The 25,315-nt window shown below is 26.6% G+C and overlaps 4 protein-coding genes across 7 annotated transcripts; all 4 read right to left on the bottom strand.

Moving 5' to 3' along the window:
* Positions 1-1,703: 1,703 nt before the first annotated feature.
* Positions 1,704-3,169, bottom strand: LOC124930622 (expansin-A11-like). The gene is made up of 3 exons (XM_047470950.1): positions 3,019-3,169; positions 2,500-2,821; positions 1,704-2,171 (listed from the first exon to the last, which is right to left on the bottom strand). Exons 1-3 carry the CDS (start codon positions 3,167-3,169, stop codon positions 1,865-1,867), a joined length of 780 nt encoding a protein of 259 aa, XP_047326906.1. The 3' UTR covers positions 1,704-1,864.
* A 1,064-nt stretch (positions 3,170-4,233) lies between these two features.
* LOC124932362 lies at positions 4,234-6,782 on the bottom strand. Its single transcript, XM_047472982.1, has 4 exons — positions 6,495-6,782; positions 4,985-5,087; positions 4,732-4,893; positions 4,234-4,643 (listed from the first exon to the last, which is right to left on the bottom strand). Exons 1-4 carry the CDS (start codon positions 6,758-6,760, stop codon positions 4,470-4,472), a joined length of 705 nt encoding a protein of 234 aa, XP_047328938.1. The 5' UTR covers positions 6,761-6,782; the 3' UTR covers positions 4,234-4,469.
* A 923-nt stretch (positions 6,783-7,705) lies between these two features.
* LOC124929073 (probable prolyl 4-hydroxylase 3) lies at positions 7,706-13,332 on the bottom strand. Its single transcript, XM_047469339.1, has 10 exons — positions 13,257-13,332; positions 12,740-12,798; positions 11,263-11,492; positions 11,084-11,171; positions 10,651-10,748; positions 10,436-10,533; positions 9,163-9,292; positions 8,856-9,043; positions 8,261-8,352; positions 7,706-7,995 (listed from the first exon to the last, which is right to left on the bottom strand). The coding sequence occupies exons 2-9, from the start codon at positions 12,755-12,757 to the stop codon at positions 8,279-8,281; spliced, it is 924 nt and encodes a 307-aa protein (XP_047325295.1). The 5' UTR covers positions 12,758-12,798; positions 13,257-13,332; the 3' UTR covers positions 7,706-7,995; positions 8,261-8,278.
* Positions 12,499-16,263, bottom strand: LOC124929075. 4 transcript variants are annotated; one of them, XR_007098625.1, is made up of 4 exons: positions 16,112-16,263; positions 13,257-13,800; positions 12,740-12,798; positions 12,499-12,659 (listed from the first exon to the last, which is right to left on the bottom strand). XR_007098625.1 is itself a non-coding variant. In XM_047469342.1 (3 exons), the coding sequence occupies exon 2, from the start codon at positions 13,727-13,729 to the stop codon at positions 13,268-13,270; it is 462 nt and encodes a 153-aa protein (XP_047325298.1). In that variant the 5' UTR covers positions 13,730-13,800; positions 16,112-16,263; the 3' UTR covers positions 12,499-12,798; positions 13,257-13,267. The 4 variants fall into 4 exon arrangements, 2 of the variants coding, with proteins under 2 accessions (XP_047325298.1, XP_047325299.1); XR_007098624.1 differs by having other exon boundaries at positions 12,499-12,586; XM_047469342.1 differs by having other exon boundaries at positions 12,499-12,798.
* Positions 16,264-25,315: the final 9,052 nt, after the last annotated feature.

Raw genomic sequence — 25,315 nt, 5'->3', positions numbered from 1 at the left:
TTAAATAGATTTAAATAAAATAAATAAATATGTTGAGTTAAAATTAAAATTTCAAATTATTCATGTTTATTTTTTTTCTTTCACATTTTAAAAGAAAAATATTTAATTTCAAAGATTCTCTGGATGTTCTTGTAGAGGAAAAAAAATAAAATTTTTCTTCAAGTTAAAATTAAAATTTCAAAGATTCGAGAGAGACGAAGTGTTCTTTTAAATTTTCAAAGATGGAAATTTAAGAATTTGAGAGAAAAAATTATGTTCATAATTTAATATTTTTGATCATTTAAAATGACAACGAGCTTAACCTGAGAGCTGGAAAATAGTTTGTCGAATTTAAAGCTATACAATGAATCAGAATTCCACATCAGGCTCTTATAAAGGAGGGGATGATATATGGAATGTCGCAGATAGAGAATTTGAGGCCCAATGCAAATTTAAATTTTGAGACATTTAAATAGTAAAAAAATTAATTTTAATAATATAAAACTTGAAATAAATGATAATATATTATAATATAGAAATAAGAAAAAAAATTTATATATATATATTTAATAATAAAAAAAATTAAAATTAATAATATAATATTATTAAGTATTAAAAAATACGTTCCATCCAAACCCTTCCACCTCCTCCGAAAAATCTCCACCTAAAATAAACATCTTGATCTAATACACACCAACCATAAATTTAAGATAATTAGACTTTTTAATAAAAATAAATAAATGAGAAAAAACAATAGAATTCTAAGTTAAAATATATTATAAGTTTATGATTTTATTTAAAATAATAAATAATAAAATATTTTAAAATTATTATTTCTTCCCGCCTACAAGCTATCAGTCCTGTTAACAAACTTTCTATTAATTTCTCTTTACCAGATCTTTTAAGTTGTAACCTACACTAAAATACCAAACTATAATCTCACATATATTAAACTCTAAAATCAGTTATGTAATTATCGAATGTAAAAATTGAATATCATCAATATTCATTCTAATTGATTTTCTCATATTTTTTTTTTATGTTAAATGAGTGAGAATAATATTAAGACCCTAACTTATTACTTCGAGAGAGAATAATGTGCTCAAACCAAGAGTACTCTACAATTTCTATAACACTTGTATTACACTAAATTTATACATTTCATCATTTAACTCTAATAACCCAAATAAAATATAGCTTTAAAAAAATATTATTTTCTCTTAGAATCTCACAAATAAAAGTCTAAAATGAATGATGTAATTTATCAAAGTTAATAATAGAATATCTTTCATATTCATGGTTAACATCAACTACTTTATAACAACACTTTCATCACTAAAATCAAAATAATAATCAAAATAATAATCAAAATAAGAACATTTTCTAAGAATAAGAATATAATCTTCTACAATTGATCATATGGTTCTTTACCACTATTATCGATGTTTCATATCTCTATTTTCGACCACTAATTAAGGATCATACAATAAAGTTTGTTTAGTTCTTCAGTGAGTTTCCTAGATTTTCGCCTAGTTTTTGATTGGTTAAACTTGCTTACTTCAACCATTCAATTCATAAGATCCGCATTTTCAAAAACTTGACAACCAAAACTTGTTGAAGGAAGTAGAACAAATTCAAGTTATTTGAATGAGATACATCAACATATGGCAATGTCTAAAGGAGAATAAATCTCTACCCAAAAAAAGGAAATACATAAAAAAAAAAAAAAAAAAAAAAAACCATTAAGATTAAGCATGAATTACTAACAATATTTGAAACTAGTATACTTTTAAAATGGGTAGGCTGCTTTGATTAAATTTAACAAGCAAACCACTGCCCCTAAATAATAAACCCTAAAAACAAGAACAATAAAACTAAGATGAGGTTAAAATTGTAGAGGGCTAGAAAAGGTCTGACCAAATCTCCAATTAGATGGGACTATGTTTTGAAACACTTTTGTTATCCCATCTGTAGTTGTGACCTTAAAGGAAATAGATTGGCCATTGATATAGGAATTTGATTGCCAATTTGACCCCCAATTTCTTGACATGGCTGCCCAATCTGTCCTTGAACCTTTGATTGACACAGATTGGATCGATCCTGCTCCCCCCACATTTGTTATCAGCACTAGCTCAAAATAGTCCCTCCCATTTATGCTGAATCTTACACCACCATGTCTCTTGCATGCCACCCTACATCAATTTTAACCTAATAAGTTCTATCGTAGAAGAAATTGTAACTTGAGTTGAATAGTTAGTCATTGATTTGTGAAATGTCATAAACTTTATGGGTAAGGTTACTTTCGTCGCTGAACGAGTTGTAAAGTGTCATTTTAAATAAAAATTTAGTCGTAAATACTAGTGTCACATTTCAGACTTATTTATAATATATTAGAGTATAAGTATACTTTTTCACCCAACTTATACTCTAATAATTTGTGTTTCCCATTGTATACCATAGTTTTGCATTTTACAATGAATCAATGAAAAAGTATATTTTAATTTAAAAAATAATACACACCTTTGGTAGATGACAGGTATAATCCCTGCTTTATAAATTCCAATCTTCTCCCAAGCAGGTTGAGCCATGTCAAAATGTTGAAGGGGTGGATTGCACCAACCACCATTATCTTTTGTTAGGTCAAAATTTGGCGGGCAAAAGTTGGTTGCGGTTATAGTTATTGACTTCCCCTTTACACACCACTTAGAATCTGTTTGTACATCGCACATGATCTTGAAACATTGCCCGCACGAAGAACCGCTATTGTAAATAGCGGTACTCACAGCGGCGGTTCTTGTACCGTAACCAGCCAAATATAGGTCTTGGTATCCACAAGCTCCTCCTAAATAATAAAAATAATAAGTAACATTGATTTAACTATGGCCTTGTACTAGAATTTGTTTGATATATAGTCGACCATGTTTCAATCAACTTTTTTGTGACCCGGGTTTGTTTTGGATGGTTAGCACGAACCCATAAAAGTGTTTTTAATGAGAATCGAATATGAAATGTTTAAAAAGAAGAGAAACTATGTCTTACCCATTGTCCCCGAAGCATCACTCCCTCCATAGAAAGTGGCATGAGCTTTAACCCATCTAGAAGGTGTGAATGCATCCACTTTGAGGTGAGAAAAGCAATGAAACCATCCGGCTATAAGAACAAATGCAAAGTGCTCAAGTCTTTTCTCCATTAATTTCTTAATTGAGAATAAGAGAAAGGGTTCTAACATATATATTGTGCATGGTTTGATGAGGCCTATATATAATTATGAAACTAATTAATTAGAAGACTGATCTAAATAAAAATAATGTAACAGATGCGATCGATCGAATCCTAGATTCAAAACAGACAATGATCATTGTACTTTGGATCTCCTTAATTTTGTTTAATTATGCAGATTCTGAAAATCTCGAATCAATCAATTTGATCCTATTTAACTCCAAATCCAGATTATGTCTTTTTGTTTAAATTGAGTTTTAAGATCTACCTCACATGGCTCTATATGTGCATGTGATGTTGTTTCTGTATGCTGCATTTCAATATTACAATTTGGTTTTATTCACTGACATATAATTTAATAAGAACAAAAAATATTAAATTAAAATAAAATGGCATTACTCTGCTGCTGTTTACTATTATTAAGACTTGATTTATTTTATTTTTGTTTTAGAACTCAGGTACTTTTCTTCTTCAGATTGCGATTACTTGTTTTTTTTTTGTTTTTTTTTTAGAATCACTCGTAGATTGCGATTAATCCTTACGAGTTAAACATATAACCCACAAACGCACTTAACTAATTTAAGTAAACGATCGAAATTTTAAACTTGACGACCGACGGACTCGAACTCGTGACCTCAAGGAGGCTATAGCACGTTTGATGTGGTTTATTTGGGAGAAATAAGGAGGAAATATTTTTCTTACTTATTTTTGTTATAGTCAATTCTAATATAACTTCTAATTATGAACAAAAAATCACATTAACTACCTCGTTCCTGCATAAGAAAACACACTTGTTCTAACGCATACATGATTATAGGCCCCGGACGAGAGTGATAATAAATCGCATCAGAACCGGAGCAGACACAGTAGCATTAACTCCGTGTTCTTGTCAACCGGTATGGAGAAAGGTTTACACGATAACATACCAGCGTGTTCTATACTTAAACGAGTAACCATAAACACACCAGTCTTGAAAAACGTCAATAAAAATTTTAACATGATAAAAATTTACTTGAAAGAATGGTAAATAAGTATACACAACAAATTATATAATGTATATTCTAATAGTGTGAACAAAGATACTCATATGTTCTTCATCTAGAAATGATACTTCTCTGTTCTGGATGTTTCATTTCAAAATATAAGATACAAACAAGGTATTTATTTTCCTAGTTTTTTTTCATAATTTATTCAATAGAAGCAGTTTTGATCCAAAAGAAAACAATTTACAAAAAAAAAAAAAAAGATGTTAAAAGTTTCATTTCTTCACCTCAAGCAGCTGACCACTCGATAATGTTCTTCTTCTCCTTCAGATCGGCCCCTTTTATAACCGGATCCAGAATTCTTCTCCACTGGAAGTAGTCAATAGCCGAGCCTCCATCGGGTAATACAAAACCATTCACAAAGAAGAATGGTGTCCCATACACTCCTCTAGAACAACCATACTGCATAAAAAAAGGACATAAACATAAAACCACGCCTCAACCATATTCAGCTCATATGAAAATATCGAGTCTGATTAAGTAATCTTACCTTGAATGAAACCCTTGTCAGGGAATCGGTTTCCCAGTCAGTAAAGCCTGACTCGATATCATTCTTGAGCGAAATATCAGCTACTTTAGTTGCTAATTCAGCTACATGCTTGACAACAGATGATCTAGATTCATTGAAGGTTGGCCTATTGTAAAACTCTTCCTGTTTATTCATATACATGATAAAAAGCAATTCTAAAATATGGATATGGTTTTGACAACGAAAAACAATTGGTGAATCAGACAGTTCATACCTGATGCTTAAAGAACAATTCCAGAAGGTCATAAGTGGCAACAGGATTTACTTTATTTACAACATGCAAAGCACGGGACGTGACGAATGAATTGTCATGGTAGCTGAATATTTAGAAAGAAAATAAATAAGTTATAAGCATTTAAAGTTTGGAAAGAATTTCATTCACATATCGGATTTTTGGATAATTTAAATCCAGCCCTATTTCGTCGGATATACTCTATCAAGACCCTATAATCGGCGGATTTGATGTATCAGAAATTGGGTCGGTTTCATAATTATTTGGATATCCGACCTTATGCATCCAATAACTCATTCCACGTATTTTAAACTAACTTTAAAACAACTAATCAAACAAAATCTAATACAAAAACACCAACGTAATAACAATTTTAAACAAAGACCTAAAACTTAAGTTGTAAAATTTCTCCTTACATAATAACATTAATTGATATAGTTTGAGTACTGATGAGAATGGTTAAGTTATTTGAATAGAACATATATCCGACCCTATCGGTTTTTGTTATGTCAAAACCCTATATCCGGCAGTTCGGATCGGTTTGAATGTTCACCTTTAGACGAGTCTAATAAGACATATGCACCATTTGAAACAAGTAATGTATCAGGATTCAGATAAGAAACAACCAATAAAATTTTGAATATTTGACTAAGTTTAGTTTTCAAACAAATCACATCCATATACATTTCTAGAGACATAACTTTTGTATTCAGGCCACTAATGTCATTATTTAAGGGTTTCTCCCATTTTCTCACAAGGATGAGGAAAATCCAGGTATCAAATGGTTACTCAAAGAGAATAATGATCATGAGTAGATACTAGATACAAAACCATTTCAAACCAAAAGAAGGAGTTTAGCAGAAGAGTTTACAAAGAAAAATTTGAAAATAATATGGGTGTGAATACTCAATCTTTAACCTTGTGGATATGAGATTTTGGCATGAGTATGACCCTTTAAATGAGCATTCTTAGTGAAGTCGAATCTGAAATATTTGGTCTCTTAGGTAAGACAATTTGTCAATTAAGATTCCCTAAGAAAATGCTGTCAATTAAGATACCCTAAGCAAATGCTGTCAATTCAGATACCATAAGCAAATGTAAACAAAGGAATAAAAGGATACTTTTGCATTAATCCATCAATATTGAGAGAAATCCATAAATATAGTCAAATAATAGCTAGCAATCCAATTTAAGATCTTAATAACTATCAAGAGAAATTTCAGTAAGTATGGTATCATTTATCAATGTTCTTTATGAACTAGAAAGGTCAATTATGAAGTCTCAAGAATTCACTGATTTATATTATTATAAAACATTTAAAAGAGAAAAGTTTCAATAATAAGTATTAATTTTAAAATGAAGCAATCAATCAAAACAAATATGAATAAAATGAATAATTCCAAAATTATGTTGATAGAAGTGCCCTAATTTTGATAAGAAAGCAAAATTTGAGTAAGGATGAATGTGCAAGTTTAAGAATATGAAGACTTACGGCAAAGGGAAGGGATGAAGTATGAGTGAGACACGAGAACCGTAGTATTCAAAGGCTTGCTTGAGAGGAGGCCAAGCGTCTCTGCTATCGGGACAAATTGGATCGAAGAATGCCTCGATTATGACCGTATTTGTGGTGGTTTCCTGATTCTTGTAAAGGAAACCGTCATATTTCGCCGGAATCGGAGCCTGGCCGGCGACCATCCAACTCAAATTAACCAAAACGATTAAGAGAGAGAGTGACATCGAGCTCGAGCGGTTCAGCATATTGGAGTGAGTTACTCACAGTTATCCTCTACTTTTCTCACCCTATTTTAAAGTATTTTTATTTTATTTTATTTTATTATAATTTATATTATTTTTTAGCTTGTTAAAATCATCTACTTTTCATCATATCTCTCCGAGCATACTCTAATTGTGAACTTGTGTCGGTTTGGGATGACATAGCTACTAGAGTGGAAAAAATGTGCTCATAATTTGAAACGCGAGAAAAACAAAGAAAGGAACTCGTTATACTCTACCTACGGTGAACTCTTATTTCCGCTCTACGAGGCTCTTCTGGTCAAGAATTCTCAATTAACGATATTTATATCTTGTCCCGAATATATAACATCAATAATATTTATTTAACTTTTATATTTTATAACAATTTTAATTAGGAATGACAATTAAATAAATATAAAAAATAAATAAATATATTAATAATTTTATATATTTAATTGTATTTATAGTGTTTAGGATATAATTGAATTAAGTGAAATCATAATCGAGATACAAATATCATTCTCATAAAAATCGCTCATACGGGACAATTCGAATCTAAAACAGCAGGACGAATTATAATTGTCGTCCCTAATTTTAGTATTATTTTTTATAATAATATGAATTTTTAATATAAGAGTTCATCTACAAATCATTATCATCTATTATTAAAAAAAAAGTTGTGAGTGAAAAATTAATTTGAATACTTGTTATATTTGTATTTCATAGAATCCAAACTTCCATGTATGTAATTGGGTCATTTTAAAACCCATCACTACTTCAAATGAAATTACTGTCTTTTTACCAACCCCTTCCAAAAAGTTTAAAGGTCTCATATTTGATTCCTAAGAACGTTCTAAGCTGAGATGTCATTACTAAGATCGCGATAACTTCCAATATTAAAGTCTAAAGATATAACTCATTTTCGAGATAGCAAATGCAAACAAGAGGGAAAAATAACTGTCAATCTGCTTGTATTTCTATCATTGCTCTATTATAACATTACTACATGTACCTGTCTACAATTTTAAAGAAAACAACTGATAACCAGAAGAAGAAAGCTAGCTAAGACAAGATAAAAAAAAAAAAAAAAAAAAGAATACTCAAAGCTAACCTCTTTAATAAGAAGTAACACTTGTCTAAGAAGATGAAAAATATGCTAAGCCTTCTTTCTTAGACTTGAGCTGCTTCCTTGTGCAGACAGAATCCTCACCATCCTCAGATTATTATTATTAATACACCTAACATATTGAAGAATCGGGATAAATTTGGCAGGCTCTATTTGGTAACTAAACAAATTCAAAATGTGTTTTCAAATGAGGCCAATATGTTGACACTATGCAATTTATACCCTTTCGCAACTGATTTGTTGTTTTTGACGGGTAAAATCAAACTGTGTCAACATTTACCAATTTACTTACGAAACAAATAGGATATGTTATGTCAAGTTCTGAAGAATTTTGGGAACAATGAACTGGACAAATAATGATTCGCTAACAATCTAACCTTGAAACAGTAGTAAGTTCATATCTTGTATTCATCAACGTGCATCCATTTTGTTGATGACCATTTGTTTCCAATTATTACAGGACAACCACCTGAGATATAGAAGAAAAATATATTTAAGGCTATGTTTGGATGTATCATTATAATCAGAATTGTGTACTTTGTGATTTCAATTTAATTCCTTATTTTAAGTTATCAAACAAACAAATCCAATTTTCCAAATCTAATTTCAATTTTGCACTGACCAACATAGAAGAATTAACCTTAGAGGAATAATAGGGGGAGGGAATGAGGGAGGAAATGATGTGTCACTGTATCATTGGTTGAAAAAATTATAAAAGATACGAAAGAGAAGAGAGAAATTTTGTTATTTTTCGGCCAATCAGATTGCGACACGTCATTCCCTCTCTCAAATTCTCCTACCAATCATTTCTCTTAACATTATTACCTGAAAATCTACCGAATGGGTTGTATAAGGATATAGGCATTATTGGTCGAACCTCGTTCATTATTTTTACCATAACTTTTATCACTTTAGATTGGCGTTTGTGTGATTATTTAGCAGTTTCAAGAGTTCTAATTGAAAAGGGCTTACCATGCAAACTAGTTGTATCTAGTGTGGCATCAGGTCTCATACTCCAGAAAAGCAATGCATCACCCATTTTGGGTTTTACAGACAATCCCTTCTTACCGCATTCAGACAGTTCATTCCACCATGGTACTGCACTATAATTTCCCTGGGCTGCAGGGAAGATGGTTTCACCTCCTTCTTCTACATCAGATCTGAACAATATGAAAGGCATGAAAGAGTAAAAACAATGCAGGAAAGTAACAGGTAGTGGAGATCAAAGTGCAATAATCATCAACTGCAGACGTCTTTTAAATCGTTCAATAATCCTTACAGATACATGAGAAGCGTAGCTACCCTCTGGCCCCCATTTTTGGTGTTGAACTCATCAACAAAGTAGTCATAATGAGGATCATATTTTTGCCCTACTTCATAGTGAAGAATTTGTAGTCCTTCCCCATTCTCTGCAACCAACCATAATGATGCCATACAAATGAATTTTTGTGTACTAATTGATGAATATGACACCTATTTGGAAACTGGTATTTGTCACAATCTATAGCACCATCACACAATCACGATCACATGAGAAAATCGCCATAACTAAAACTGAAAATGATTATTTTTATTTTGTTAAGTATAAGATTGTTTTCTAGATCATTATCCAGATTTTAGTTTGATTTTTGCTGCTTCATTTGGTATATAAATTATTTTTAAAATCATGATCCAAGTTATTATGTGATTTTTGGGTTTTTGGTATAAAAATTATTCTACAGAACATGATCAAGATTGTTATGTGAGTTTTCATTATCTATCAAATGTATTTTTTTTTTTCCAAATCATGATCCGGATCATAAAAGGTGATAACAAATAGACACAATATGTCAATCATTTTGTTTTCCTTATTCTAGGTATGAGGATGCATCCTGAGAGACTAGCAGAATTACATTCAAGCTAAGGTCCATAATGGTAATAGATCAAAGAATATATAACAGCTAAACTCCATATGTGGTCACATAATCACCCTACTATACGGAATTATGGATTCACATCTTGATCTAATTTGACAAACTTTCAACAATTTTTTCACACTTCCAGTGTCTTATTCCAAATAGGTTCCATATGTGAACACCCAAACCTTTTATAAAGTAAGATCCAAATGATCCAAGGCCTTGTTTGATCTTGAGTTACTTGGAAAAATCTTGTTTAGTGTAAACTGTAAAGTGGATTATTTGGATAGAAATGACCAAAAGTATCCTTACTAATTAATATTTGAAGATGTTATAAGAAATAAAGTAAGGGTATTTTAGTTGATGATTTGAATGATGTTTCATGGGACAGTGGATTGATTAGAATAATCCAAAATAACCCACATCAAACAAGCTCCAACTAAATAACAGTAAATCATCTATCTCGTTACAAGAAGTTTTTATCTGCATGCTTAATATCTATTAACTTTTTTTCTGGGATATGTTTGCATGAGAATATCCATTAATGACTTCTTTAACATTCTAAATAAGCTTGCAAAATAGTAGGGAATGATTTGGTCATCATTGGAGGAGAAAATGAAATGAAATCTCAAACATGAAAAAGCATGATTCTCATACCTACAGGTATAAATGTGAAGTCTGCTATCCTTTTTTCTATCTTCATAATGGTTTTGTCCTTTCCTCTCTTCAGAAATGTTCCAGAGCTTGTACGGACCCTGTAAAAAGATGAGAGACAGACATATACATGTGCAACTATTGTAAGAACAACAACTATGAACCATTGAAAAACTAGATTTAATGTGGAATTGAGGCCAGGTTTGAGAATATCTTACCTGCTATCCTTACTCTTTCCAGTTTTGCTATCAACAACAGTCGATTTTCGCATATGGGGTTTAGCTAGATCTATTAAGTATTCGCATTCCTCCTTGGACTGTTTAGAGAATACAATAAATAACATTTTTTAAGCAACATGGTTGATCTCTAAGAAATAAAACAAATCCTACAGAAAAATGACTAAACTAACTTAATCTGTTTTATATCATTCTCCTCTACTGTGATCAAACCACTCAATCAAAACACAAATAATTCCTCAAAATTTTAGTGGACAATGTGATGAATTCGCCAATTACTCGTCTAAGAACATTACATACCAATTGGATGCTTAATTCAAAGAAAATCACAAGTCCAAGATTACAAATTTACAAGTAGCAATCAAAAACAGGATGCAAAACAAAGTTGTTGATGCATGTTCTGTCTTGAACTCACCAAAAAGTTATGATAGATGAAAGCCCTAGGTTCCCAAGAAATGATTTCCACCCACTGCTCTCCTCTCTTCTCCATTCTTCCCTGATTTCTATGTCATTATCAACCAAACAAACATCTGAATTGTAAGCTCATGCATAAAGGAGTGAAAAAAGAAAAAGGATAAAGCAGAAACAACATACGAGAAGAGTTTAGCTTTACGGCCAAAGTGAATTCGATCACGGATCGGAGAGGAATCTTCAGAAACAACAGGGAGAGAGAGAATTCCGAGAGTGAGAAGCATGAGGAGAACTAGAGTTAAGGTTAGAAGCATGGCGAGAACGAGCGGCACAGTCGACGATCGCCTAGCTGTAAGCCGGGAGGTATTCCTCCCTTTCGCCATTAATGGAAATCTGCTTGATACCCTAAAACCCTAGTTTGATGGATCAATCAATTCTTCAAAGGAAAATTCATACAGAAGTTGAATCTTCAAAGAGAGAGAACCAAGATTCAAAGGTTTCAATTCTTCAAAAGTTAAAACAAAGTTTTTTTTTTATCATTTTAGAAATGAAATATTTATTGGAAAATTATATGATATGTATTCATTTTAAGAAGTTTTAAGGAAAAATTAAATATATAAATCTTTTATCATTAATTATTAAATTATTATTATTACTGTAAAATATATGATAAGTTGATAGATAATATTTTTTTTTTGTTTAAATTTAATATTAGCTTATTATATGTGAAATGATATTTTACTGTTTTAAGGAAAAATATAAATATTTGAATTACACTTTCTAATAATATTGGAAATTAAAATTTATAGTAATATATGTGCTATAAAATTTATCTGGGTTGAGAAAAATATATAAATAATTCTTTTGAAAATGAAAAATCAAATACTATTTACAAAATATCAAAACAAGTTAAATGTAACTTATTATAATAAAGTTTTAATGAAAGCCCACAGAAAATAAAGAAAACAAGGATTCGTTGGCCAATGGTTTGTTTCAAACAAGATGAGTTTTCAAACAAGATGAGTTTGATTCAACTTATTTATAAATATGATATAAAAATAAGAAAACTTGAGTAAAAACAATTGAACAGGTCTGTTTAATTATATCTTCTCGCTTCAATAAATCAAACCCGTAATATTTTGTGGGAACGCAAGAAGTTAGCGTAACATGCAAGCTTCAACCCAAAGCACCATGATCATTTCTATTGTTATAATTATAAATCAAACCCATAATTTTGATGTTGAATACCTATTATTATTATTAAAAAAAAACTTTGATAAAAGTATGACCTAATTTTACAATATCAAACAAAATCCGAACATGACAAGTTCATAGCCAACAAAAACAAACTAAACAATGTTTTCTTGGATCACAACTCACTCAAGTCGGTTCATTTTCTTCATCAAAATCATCTCTATAAACAAATCTTGTACTGAATAACAAGATCAATTTCAACATAAAATTTCATCACGAGCTTGAAAGTTCTTCGCACTCTCATCCTTGTGTGCTATAAATAGACAATTACTTCCACTTAGTATAACACGTTGATTTTCAAGATAGTTTCGAAACTTCATTGTATCCTAAAAGAGGATACACTTGTTTTATACAACATTTTATTACAAAGTTGATTTTCAATTGTACCCAAAAGGAAGCTATATACCTTTTTGCAGGCATTCATGGGAGCTCATCATCTTTCAAATTTTCATTCTCTTCCCATCCCTGCCCAAAACACCATTTCCACATTGCTAAGACAAACAACAAATATATTGTTTTATTGAATAGAGAGTAAACTAGAAATTGTTATTATTAACAAGCTAAATATAAAATAGAGGTTTATATATAGTTAATGTAAACAAAAGATTAAGTAAAAAGACTAATCTACACTCAAAGACTAATAACAATAATAAATGCTAACACCCTAACCCCTCGCGAAACTCAGGATAAGCAAAGTGTTCCTTCATAAACATATCAACGATACAATGTTGAAATATAAATTAAACATTTTAAATGGTCGTGAAGGCCCAAATCTACAACCATTTGGAAGTTATGCGAGCCTTTCAAAACTATAAATTACTATTGCTAACAAACTTAAGATGAAACATGCATTAATGAGGTTTATAAAGATAAACAAAAAAAATACTTATCTAATAATTTCTCAAGATCAAAACAGAGATTACCGTGAGACTCATCAATGATCTTTATCTCGTCTTTCCTTCTCAATCTGTTTCTGTTGTTTCTCAATGAGCTTTTCTATCGCCGATTGAACAGCATCATGCCCGCCAATCAACAACCGAGTTATAACCTCAGGATCCTTCTCAAAACGAGCCCCCTCAAACTCCTTCCTTGCATTTTCTCTCAAAACATCACGCCAAAGCACACCTCTCGAATCTGGCCATGTGAAGAACCGAGTGGCCCTAATTATATCGCGATAGAGATTAAATGCCTCACGTCGAGTTCCTGTTAGCCTTTGCCGAATCAACAACTCATTCTCGTCATCGTCATCGTCATAGGTTTCCTTTTTTACTACATGCCTGTCAAGTAGCTCTTCTAAGGTATCGGGGCCATTGTGTAAGAACTTAAGGGAATACCTAGATTCTATGAGGCTTTGGCATTTCAAACCCATGGTAGCTAGCCTGAACCTTATGATCATTTCAATAAGCTAGATGTTTACTCGAATACAAAGGCTCCTATTACTTGGCTAATAAGTTATAAGCTTTGTGCCTGCAAATATCATTAAGATAAATTCTTAAGGTATAAAATGAAATAGAAAAGTTGATTTATCCAACAATTGGTATAGCTCTAAACTTGTGCAACCTTAATTCTGTTTCTTTTAAAACATTGTGCTAAACAGACAATAGTTAGAAATTAATAATACAATCATTCAATGTTTCACTTAGTTCTGCCATTTATGTATGGGATTTAAACTGTGTTAATAAAAGAGACGTACTTTTCAGTGATACACAGTGAACGCGAAAATCGCATTAACCGTATGGAAAACCAAACAAGTCATATACAAGTCAGGACAGAAAAGGAACAAAGAGCTTCCTAAAAGAAAACTCATTTTTCCTGCGTAAATAGTTACACTAATTTAGGAAACTAAAATACTGGATGTTATGCCCCAGCTTAATGGAAACCAACTTTAGTAGTGGTTGGTTATCCCTTCTTTATTTTTATTTTTATAAAAGTGAATGTAATTCCATTCAATTCAAAACACAAAAATTGAGGTTTCAAAACTCCACTCAAAATACTTTAAGATCCCACATGATATAAGAGCGGTGTCAGTAGTGTTCTTGAGCAAAACCACGCATCTCCCAATGGCCAGAGTTGCCATTGATGAAAGGTTTCATTAGTTGAATAAATTTCTTCTCTTATCATTGCTACTAAACCAATCAAAACACAACCACATTACTCTTCCTTGCTAACCTTACAAAGGAGCCATAGGAGAACAACAAACATTAGTCGGCTTCATCAACAACATCTTCTTTCATACACTTATACTATAGTGTTTCTCAAAAACTTTGTATCGATGGACATCAGAGCAACTCAAAAGCATTAGGTCTCCCACTTGTGTTTCAATGATGAAATGAGCAAAATGATAGACATCAGAGCAAGTTGCAATCGAGATATGATGAAATTAAACCATCCAATGAACAAATGCTTGTTCATTTGCTTGACGGAACTGTAAAATAGGTTACACATGTTGGTTCAGTGTCACTCACTTAACCAGAAGCTAAAACTAATCAATGTTGCATATGTTTTCATTTCAGGACACTGGTTGTTGGAAGACAATATGGGAGTTTATATTTGCTAGATTGTTTAGATGTCAAGGCAGAACATATGAAGTCTAGTTCACATAAAACAATAAATGATATCTCTTGTATTTGGCGCAAGAAGCTTGGTCATTCATCGTTTCAAGTCTTACAAAATATTCTAATTATAAAAAGACAGATTTACAGTTGAATGATTCAATAAAGTGTTACGAAATATGTCCCCAAGGCAAAACATTCAAGAACCCCATTTTTAGTTGTTAGCTCTTCTTACATTTCACATAATTTTCAGCATATTCTTGTACACACATGAGGTTCATATAAACAGTAATCCTTTATAAATAGATAGATTGCATCCATACTTGGATGGAAATCTCTATTTCGCATACGTTATACAAACAGACAGATTTTTCAGTCAATTCAAGATCTTTAGTTGCCTATGTTCTAGTGCTATTAAAAAGCCTCACAAAGATAAAAATTGATTCAGGGCTTTTAGATGTATTAAACTATAGGACATAGTCATGGTCAAAAGAGCCTCAAATTGTACCCCTTCTCCTCAACAAAATGGTACAGTTGAAAGAAAGTGTAAGGACTATCTATCTTTGGAAGCTTTGATATTCCAAGTCAATCTTCCAAAATCCATTTGGAAATTTTGCATCGTCCATGCCAAATACACCTTATAAATAGATAGATTGCCAACATCAATACTTGGTAGGAAATCTCCATTTCACATACGTTAAATCAAACAACCAGATTTGGTTGACTATGTTTTAGGGCTAATACAAAACATCACAACTGAAAAACTGATTCAAGGGCTCTTAGATGTATTTCTCTCTCTATGACATAGTAATGGTCAAAAGGGTCTCAAATTGTACAACCTAAACACAAATCTTTTCTGATGTGTTGTGGGTTTCCATTAAGAATAGATAATACCAAACCCTAAAGCTCTCATAATATTCTTACATATAAATCTTAATATCTCATACACCAGAAAAAGTACAAATCAAAGCTTTCAAAGACTCAGAATAGCGCCTTAAGAATCAAATTGAGTACCAATTGAATTGAATGCGTGATTCCAGAAAATAGAAAAGACAGAGACTACAAACAAACAGCAGCAAAGAAATCAAGTAAAATAAGTTCCTTGTGCAAAATAACTGAAATAGATAAGTCCTCAGTCTATATTATTAACCCAAATCGAAATCTATCGATTTCTTTCCAACATTTGACTGCAACATATAACGATGAAGCTAGGGAGAGATACTTACAGTTGCAAATGCAACAAGTAGAGTCTATTGAAACAGATCTAGAATTAAAACAGTGATTTTAACGGACAGCGTTTCTTCAACGGACAGCGTTTGGGCAAGGATTGAACAGCGTTTCTTCGTCGTCTTCACTCTTTTCTTCTTCTTTCGTTCGGGATTTTTTGTTTTGTTTTGTTTTGTTTCTTTTGAACTATGGGCCCGCTGAGAATTAAAGAACTATGGGGTTGTTTGATTGATTGCAGAGTCATTGGGCTGGATATCAAATAGGGTCCAACTCATGAAAAGTAAATAAATTAAGAGTTCAAATGGATGGCGATTGGATTTATGTTCAATGTGATATCTAATATAATTATATAATTTTAATGGACTCCCTTATTATATTTATCTATATATTATATTATATATTAATAGATATATTATATAATTTTAATGGACTTACCTATTAAATTTTAATGTGATATTATATTATATATTAATAAATATATTATATTAGATCAATTTTAATGTGATATCTAATATAATATATAATTTTAATGAACTCACCTATTATATTTATCTATATATTATATCATATATTAATAGAGATATATTATATAATTTTAATGGACTCACCTATTAAATTAATGTGATATTATATTATATATTAATAGATATATTATATTAGATATATTAGATCAATTAAAATTAGTTGTTGTGTTGTGTGGTGTCTGATTGATTACATGGCGATTGGTTGCTTATCCAATCCCCACTTATAAATTCCCAGCGATTGGTTTTATTTCCAATCGTGATTAATCTTCAAAAAAGTCTAGCAGTGATTGGTTTTATAACTAATCGTTTTTCATTCTATCTAGTAGCGATTGGTTGAAGGACCAATCGCCATTATAAGGGTAGTTGCGATTGGATTTAATTTCAATCGTCGTTATGAACAGTAGTAACGATTATTCTAAACCCAATCGCCATGTTTGCTAGCTATTTCCCTTTTTTTTACTAGTGATATCCTAAGTACTACTACTAATGATCGACCTATCAAAACCCTAATCTCTATTTTATATCAACTCTTATTTTCTTGTTAGTAGAAAAGCTTAGAGGTGTCATTTGCTTTCATTGATTCTAAGTTAGCAATCTTCTAATACCTGGTTTCATAATCTTTTACTAGATAATGTTCTATTTGTTTGTTCAATTGGTCTATTGTTGATAGAATTACAAGATTTTCTTTCACGACTTTGCTTCACATTTGTTTCAGGAAGAGATTGAGATAGAAGCGAAGACATTACGGGTTGAAAAGGCCATTGTTGTCATTACTGTTGAGTTCAGAAAGAAACAAAGTGGGAAGATTATTGCTCAGGACCGTCATACTAAATACTTTGCCGTGGCAAGTAAAATTTGAAAATTGCACCAATGTTATATGAATTCTTGAACAATTAATAATGTATATCCTCAGATTCTCTAATTAAAAGGAAGCTTCATTTCTTTTGTCTGCTTTTCTAATTATTTCGTTGAACATTTCGTTGGATGACTCCTGAGGTGTTTTTTTTTTTAAGTAAATAAGTAATTCTTTTTTCATTTGATACAAGATTGTTTTCTAAATCGAGATATTCTAAGATGATAATCCAAATTAGAGTGTAATTTTTGTTTTATTTAGTATAAAAATCATGATTCAAATAATTTTGATACCAAATAGGTAATAACTTCCATTCTTCAAACAAGGCTCAATGTAGAAAAACATAATTGTCATTTATGTCACGTTCTATAAACTTATCGTTAGATATTTAGAGAAAAAACATTGATGAGGAGAGAATGGCCTTAGCCTTTCGAAGAGTTCTATGACCATGAACTCAATGGAATCTGTTATAACGACCCCGACACTGCAAAGAAGATGCTAGAAGCGCTCAATAAAGGGTGTTTCTAAATAAAGCCATTGTTATTGAACAAAGCATATGAGTAAACAAACTCAATTATATTGACACTTTGTATATGAAGTTTGATATTGACCTCTTTTTTTGTCTGCAAGGTTATTGAACACAAGCCATACAATGTCTTCAGCTTTGGAATTGTATTGTGCCATCAATCTTTCTTTTTTGAAATTAACCGTCTCATATGAGAGTGCAAAGAAACCATATATTTATTTTTTCTTAATAATTTTCAGCTACCTTATGAACGCTTGACCCCATTACACGCAGCTGTTGGAGTTGTTAAAAAGGTACATATTCCTTTTGTAATTATTAAAACTTGCGTTGATTATAATAATTACAGATGCTGCTCATCTTAAAACTGAATTCTCTCCAAGAGTATTTATAAACTATTGACATTTTAAATCAATTTGATGAAATAAATAGTTTGTCACTTCGAACTTGAAAAATGGTACGGGTGAAAACCCATGACCCTGAAATTGGAAATTGTTCATTTGATATAATCTGTTACAATCACAAACTAATTGAAAACTTTGTTTATTAGATTGTTTTCTAAATCCTGATTCAAATTATTATAGTTTGTTTTTGTAGCTTTATTTGATATTTGTATAATGTTTCATATTATTTTTAGATTAGTTTGATTCTTTCTTGTAATTTGTTTTCAAATTATCCTTTATTTTGTTTGAAATCACATATATATTCAGAGTGTGTGTCTAAATTTTATTTTGTTAATACTTAATTTATTTAAATAATAAGTAGATGTTGACTAACTCTATATTATAGAATAAATTACAAAAAAAAAACAATAATATATATATATATATATATATATATAAAGAACGAGATATTAATCTAAGTTATTGGTTTCAGCCATGGTTAAATAGTTAAATGTTATATATAATTTTTAGTATGCACATGTTCCACTAAATTTTTATTTATTATTATGGAAGCTTAATATAATTTATTAAGTAAATGTCCTAATTTTATTTTTGTATTTAGTTTTATATTTGGTTTATTCTCTAACTAATTTTATAGATTATTTTTTATTTTTTTAATCCTAAATTTATTTAATTAATAAATAGATGTCGATAATTATATATATATATATATATATATTATAAAATAAATTAAGAAAATAATATATATATATATATATATATATATATTTACAATTGTAATTACGAAAGTTTATATATAATTAACTTTTATTATTAATTTATATAAATGAATATTATTTTGTTAATTTTAAATTAATTTATTTATAATAATAATATTATATGTGGACAAATTATTTATTCTAATGTATTAAATTGACAATAACTTTTAATAAATAAATTTATAATAAATTAATTAAAATATAAAATCTTAAGAATAAAACAACAATTTTATATTTTAAAAATATTAAAAAAGTTAAATATGAAATATTTTAATAAAAAATCTTATTAAAAAAATTAAACCATGTTATAATGTATGTTATTTAGTAAAACGATATATTTAATTTGACTAATTATTAATATAAAAGATGTTAAAGATTTTGTCTTATATTATTTATGTTTGATAAATAATATTTTTTTAGGTATAATTAGAAAAAGATTTAAATCATTCACCTATTTTATTATAAGTATTTAATATATATATATATATATATATATATATATATTTATAATTAATATGACAAGATATTAGTTGATTATATTTTATTAAATTATGACTAACTTTAATATTTTATATATTTTAAATAATTATAATATAAAAATAATAATATTTGAATTTGTAATTATATATGAAATGAAAATTTTAATTAAATTTAATTTAGAAAATAATATTAATAATTTATCTCTAATAAATCAAAACATTAATTATCATCTGTAATTTATCGATTAAAATAGGCTAACTAATTATTCCTTATTAATTAAGCTATATTATAATAATTAAAAAAACAAAAAATACTATTATTCTTTATTAATTAATTAAGCTATAAAATAATTATAAATAGACAAATTAAAAAAAGTCAATACATAAAATAAGGCTTGTAATGGATGGTGGAGCCACCATTTAAGAAACATCTTGTTTGTTTAGTCGTTGAACAATTACTTAAGAAAAGAAGAAGAATTTATGAATTTATGAACAATTACTTGAACATGTTTACGAAAGAGGACGAACTTGGTTTCTCTACAGAGAAATCTTCAAATCTACTATTGAAAAAGACAAATTATTAATAAAATTATAGAATTTTATGGGAAAATTATTTAATCTAATGTATTAAATTTAGTTTTTACTGTATTAGAAAATAAAATTTTAATAATAAAATAATAATAAATTAATTAAAATATAAAAACTTAAACATAAAATAAAATTTAAATTTAAAAAATATTAGAAAAACCAAATATGAAATATTTATAAAAAAATATTATTAAAAAATTATACAATGTTATAATATATGTTATTATTTAGTAAAACTTTATATTTAATTTGATAATTGTTAATATATAATATTTTAAATATTTTGTCTAATATTTATTTATATTGTTATATTATTTTTTGTCTAATAATATAAATAATATTTTTTAGGTATAATTAGAAAAAGATTTAAATCATTCACCTATTTTATTATAAGTATTTAATATATATATATATATATATATATATATATATATATATATATTTATAATTAATATGACAAGATATTAGTTGATTATATTTTATTAAATTATGACTAACTTTAATATTTTATATATTTTAAATAATTATAATATAAAAATAATAATATTTGAATTTGTAATTATATATGAAATGAAAATTTTAATTAAATTTAATTTAGAAAATAATATTAATAATTTATCTCTAATAAATCAAAACATTAATTATCATCCGTAATTTATCGACTAAAATAGGCTAACTAATTATTCCTTATTAATTAGGCTATATTATAATAATTAAAAAAACAAAAAATACTATTATTCTTTATTAATTAATTAAGCTATAAAATAATTATAAATAGACAAATTAAAAAAAGTCAATACATAAAATAAGGCTTGTAATGGATGGTGGAGCCACCATTTAAGAAACATCTTGTTTGTTTAGTCGTTGAACAATTACTTAAGAAAAGAGAAGAATTTATGAATTTATGAACAATTACTTAAACATGTTTACAAAAGAGGACGAACTTGGTTTCTCTATAGAGAAATCTTCAAATATACTATTGAAAAAGACAAATTATTAATAAAATTATAGAATTTTATGGGAAAATTATTTAATCTAATGTATTAAATTTAGTTTTTACTGTATTAGAAAATAAAATTTTAATAATAAAATAATAATAAATTAATTAAAATATAAAAACTTAAACATAAAATAAAATTTAAATTTAAAAAATATTAGAAAAACTAAATATGAAATATTTATAAAAAAATATTATTAAAAAATTATACAATGTTATAATATATGTTATTATTTAGTAAAACTTTATATTTAATTTGATAATTGTTAATATATAATATTTTAAATATTTTGTCTAATATTTATTTATATTGTTATATTATTTTTTGTCTAATAATATAAATAATATTTTTTTAGGTATAATTAGAAAAAGATTTAAATCATTCACCTATTTTATTATAAGTATTTAATATATATATATATATATATTTATAATTAATATGACAAGATATTAGTTGATTATATTTTATTAAATTATGACTAACTTTAATATTTTATATATTTTAAATAATTATAATATAAAAATAACAATATTTGAATTTGTAATTATATATGAAATGAAAATTTTAATTAAATTTAATTTAGAAAATAATATTAATAATTTATCTCTAATAAATCAAAACATTAATTATCATCTGTAATTTATCGAATAAAATAGGCTAACTAATTATTCCTTATTAATTAGGCTATATTATAATAATTAAAAAAACAAAAAATACTATTATTCTTTATTAATTAATTAAGCTATAAAATAATTATAAATAGACAAATTAAAAAAAGTCAATACATAAAATAATAATGGATGGTGTAGCCACCATTTAAGAAACATCTTGTTTGTTGTCGTTGAACAATTACTTAAGAAAAGAAGAAGAATTTATGAATTTATGAACAATTACTTGAACATATTTACAAAAGAGGACGAACTTGGTTTCTCTACAGAGAAATCTTCAAATCTATTACTAGGAGTTCGATCTATAGTTTGAAATTGGAAAATAGAATAAACTTGTTCATTGATGTTTATTAATTTATGGTACGATATTTCTTGAAAAAGACAAATTATTAATAAAATTATAGAATTTTATGGGAAAATTATTTAATCTAATGTATTAAATTTAGTTTTTACTGTATTAGAAAATAAAATTTTAATAATAAAATAATAATAAATTAATTAAAATATAAAAACTTAAACATAAAATAAAATTTAAATTTAAAAAATATTAGAAAAACTAAATATGAAATATTTATAAAAAAATATTATTAAAAAATTATACAATGTTATAATATATGTTATTATTTAGTAAAACTTTATATTTAATTTGATAATTGTTAATATATAATATTTTAAATATTTTGTCTAATATTTATTTATATTGTTATATTATTTTTTGTCTAATAATATAAATAATATTTTTTTAGGTATAATTAGAAAAAGATTTAAATCATTCACCTATTTTATTATAAGTATTTAATATATATATATATATATATTTATAATTAATATGACAAGATATTAGTTGATTATATTTTATTAAATTATGACTAACTTTAATATTTTATATATTTTAAATAATTATAATATAAAAATAATAATATTTGAATTTGTAATTATATATGAAATGAAAATTTTAATTAAATTTAATTTAGAAAATAATATTAATAATTTATCTCTAATAAATCAAAACATTAATTATCATCTGTAATTTATCGACTAAAATAGGCTAACTAATTATTCCTTATTAATTAGGCTATATTATAATAATTAAAAAAACAAAAAATACTATTATTCTTTATTAATTAATTAAGCTATAAAATAATTATAAATAGACAAATTAAAAAAAGTCAATACATAAAATAAGGCTTGTAATGGATGGTGGAGCCACCATTTAAAGAAACATCTTGTTTGTTTAGTCTTTGAACAATTACTTAAAAAAAGGAGAAGAATTTATGAATTTATGAACAATTACTTGAACATGTTTACAAAAGAGGACGAACTTGGTTTCTCTACAGAGAAATCTTCAAATCTACTACTAAGAGTTCGATCTATAATTTGAAATTGGAAAATAGAATAAACTTGTTCATTGATGTTTATTAATTTATGGTACGACATTTCTTGAAAAAGACAAATTATTAATAAAATTATAGAATTTTATGGGAAAATTATTTAATCTAATGTATTAAATTTAGTTTTTACTGTATTAGAAAATAAAATTTTAATAATAAAATAATAATAAATTAATTAAAATATAAAAACTTAAACATAAAATAAAATTTAAATTTAAAAAATATTAGAAAAACTAAATATGAAATATTTATAAAAAAATATTATTAAAAAATTATACAATGTTATAATATATGTTATTATTTAGTAAAACTTTATATTTAATTTGATAATTGTTAATATATAATATTTTAAATATTTTGTCTAATATTTATTTATATTGTTATATTATTTTTTGTCTAATAATATAAATAATATTTTTTAGGTATAATTAGAAAAAGATTTAAATCATTCATCTATTTTATTATAAGTATTTAATATATATATATATATATATATATATATATTTATAATTAATATGACAAGATATTAGTTGATTATATTTTATTAAATTATGACTAACTTTAATATTTTATATATTTTAAATAATTATAATATAAAAATAATAATATTTGAATTTGTAATTATATATGAAATGAAAATTTTAATTAAATTTAATTTAGAAAATAATATTAATAATTTATCTCTAATAAATCAAAACATTAATTATCATCTATAATTTATCGACTAAAATAGGCTAACTAATTATTCCTTATTAATTAGGCTATATTATAATAATTAAAAAAATAAAAATACTATTATTCTTTATTAATTAATTAAGCTATAAAATAATTATAAATAGACAAATTAAAAAAAAGTCAATACATAAAATAAGGCTTGTAATGTTGTAATGGATGGTGGAGCCACCATTTAAGAAACATCTTGTTTGTTTAGTCGTTGAACAATTACTTAAGAAAAGAAGAAGAATTTATGAATTTATGAACAATTACTTGAACATTTTACAAAAAGAGGACAAACTTGGTTTCTGAGAAATCTTCAAATCTACTACTAGGAGTTCGATCTATAGTTTGAAATTGGAAAATAGAATAAACTTGTTCATTGATGTTTATTAATTTATGGTACAATATTTCTTGAAAAAGACCAATTATTAATAAAATTATAGAATTTTATGGGAAAATTATTTAATCTAATGTATTAAATTTAGTTTTTACTGTATTAGAAAATAAAATTTTAATAATAAAATAATAATAAATTAATTAAAATATAAAAACTTAAACATAAAATAAAATTTAAATTTAAAAAATATTAGAAAAACTAAATATGAAATATTTATAAAAAAATATTATTAAAAAATTATACAATGTTATAATATATGTTATTATTTAGTAAAACTTTATATTTAATTTGATAATTGTTAATATATAATATTTTAAATATTTTGTCTAATATTATTTATATTTAATAAATAATTTTTTATTTAAATTAAAAAAGGATTTGAATGAAAATGTAAAATTAGGAGGAAAAAGAGAAAAGAAAGAAATTATTTGATTTTTTCTCTCACCAAATTCTCTTTCTCTATATATTATTTGATTATATTTTATTCAATATTTTATATATTTTAAACAATTATAATATAAAATAATAAAATTTATATTTTTAATTAAATAAAATAAAAATAAAAATATTAATATAGTTTTATTTACAAAATAATATTAATAATTTATCACTAATAAATCTAAACATTATCATGGATATAACTTTTTAAGTAGGCTAACTAATTATTCCCTATTAATTAGGTTATATTATTATAATTTAAATAAAATAAGTCTCTAGAATATATTAATTATTCCCTGTTAATTAGGTTATATTATTATAATTTAAATAAAGTTAATTAGTCAATATTATTATTTCCTATATTAATGTTAATGAATTAATTAGAGTATGAAATATTTATAAATAGACAAATTAACAAGTGAATACATCCATGAAAGAAGGCTTGTATATGGAAGAACGAGGAGG

This window comes from Impatiens glandulifera, chromosome 3 (genome assembly GCF_907164915.1).
Source record: "Impatiens glandulifera chromosome 3, dImpGla2.1, whole genome shotgun sequence".
In the NCBI taxonomy this organism is placed as follows: domain Eukaryota; kingdom Viridiplantae; phylum Streptophyta; class Magnoliopsida; order Ericales; family Balsaminaceae; genus Impatiens; species Impatiens glandulifera.
Note: the sequence above shows the minus strand (reverse complement) of the source record. Positions and strands in the feature narration are given on the sequence as shown.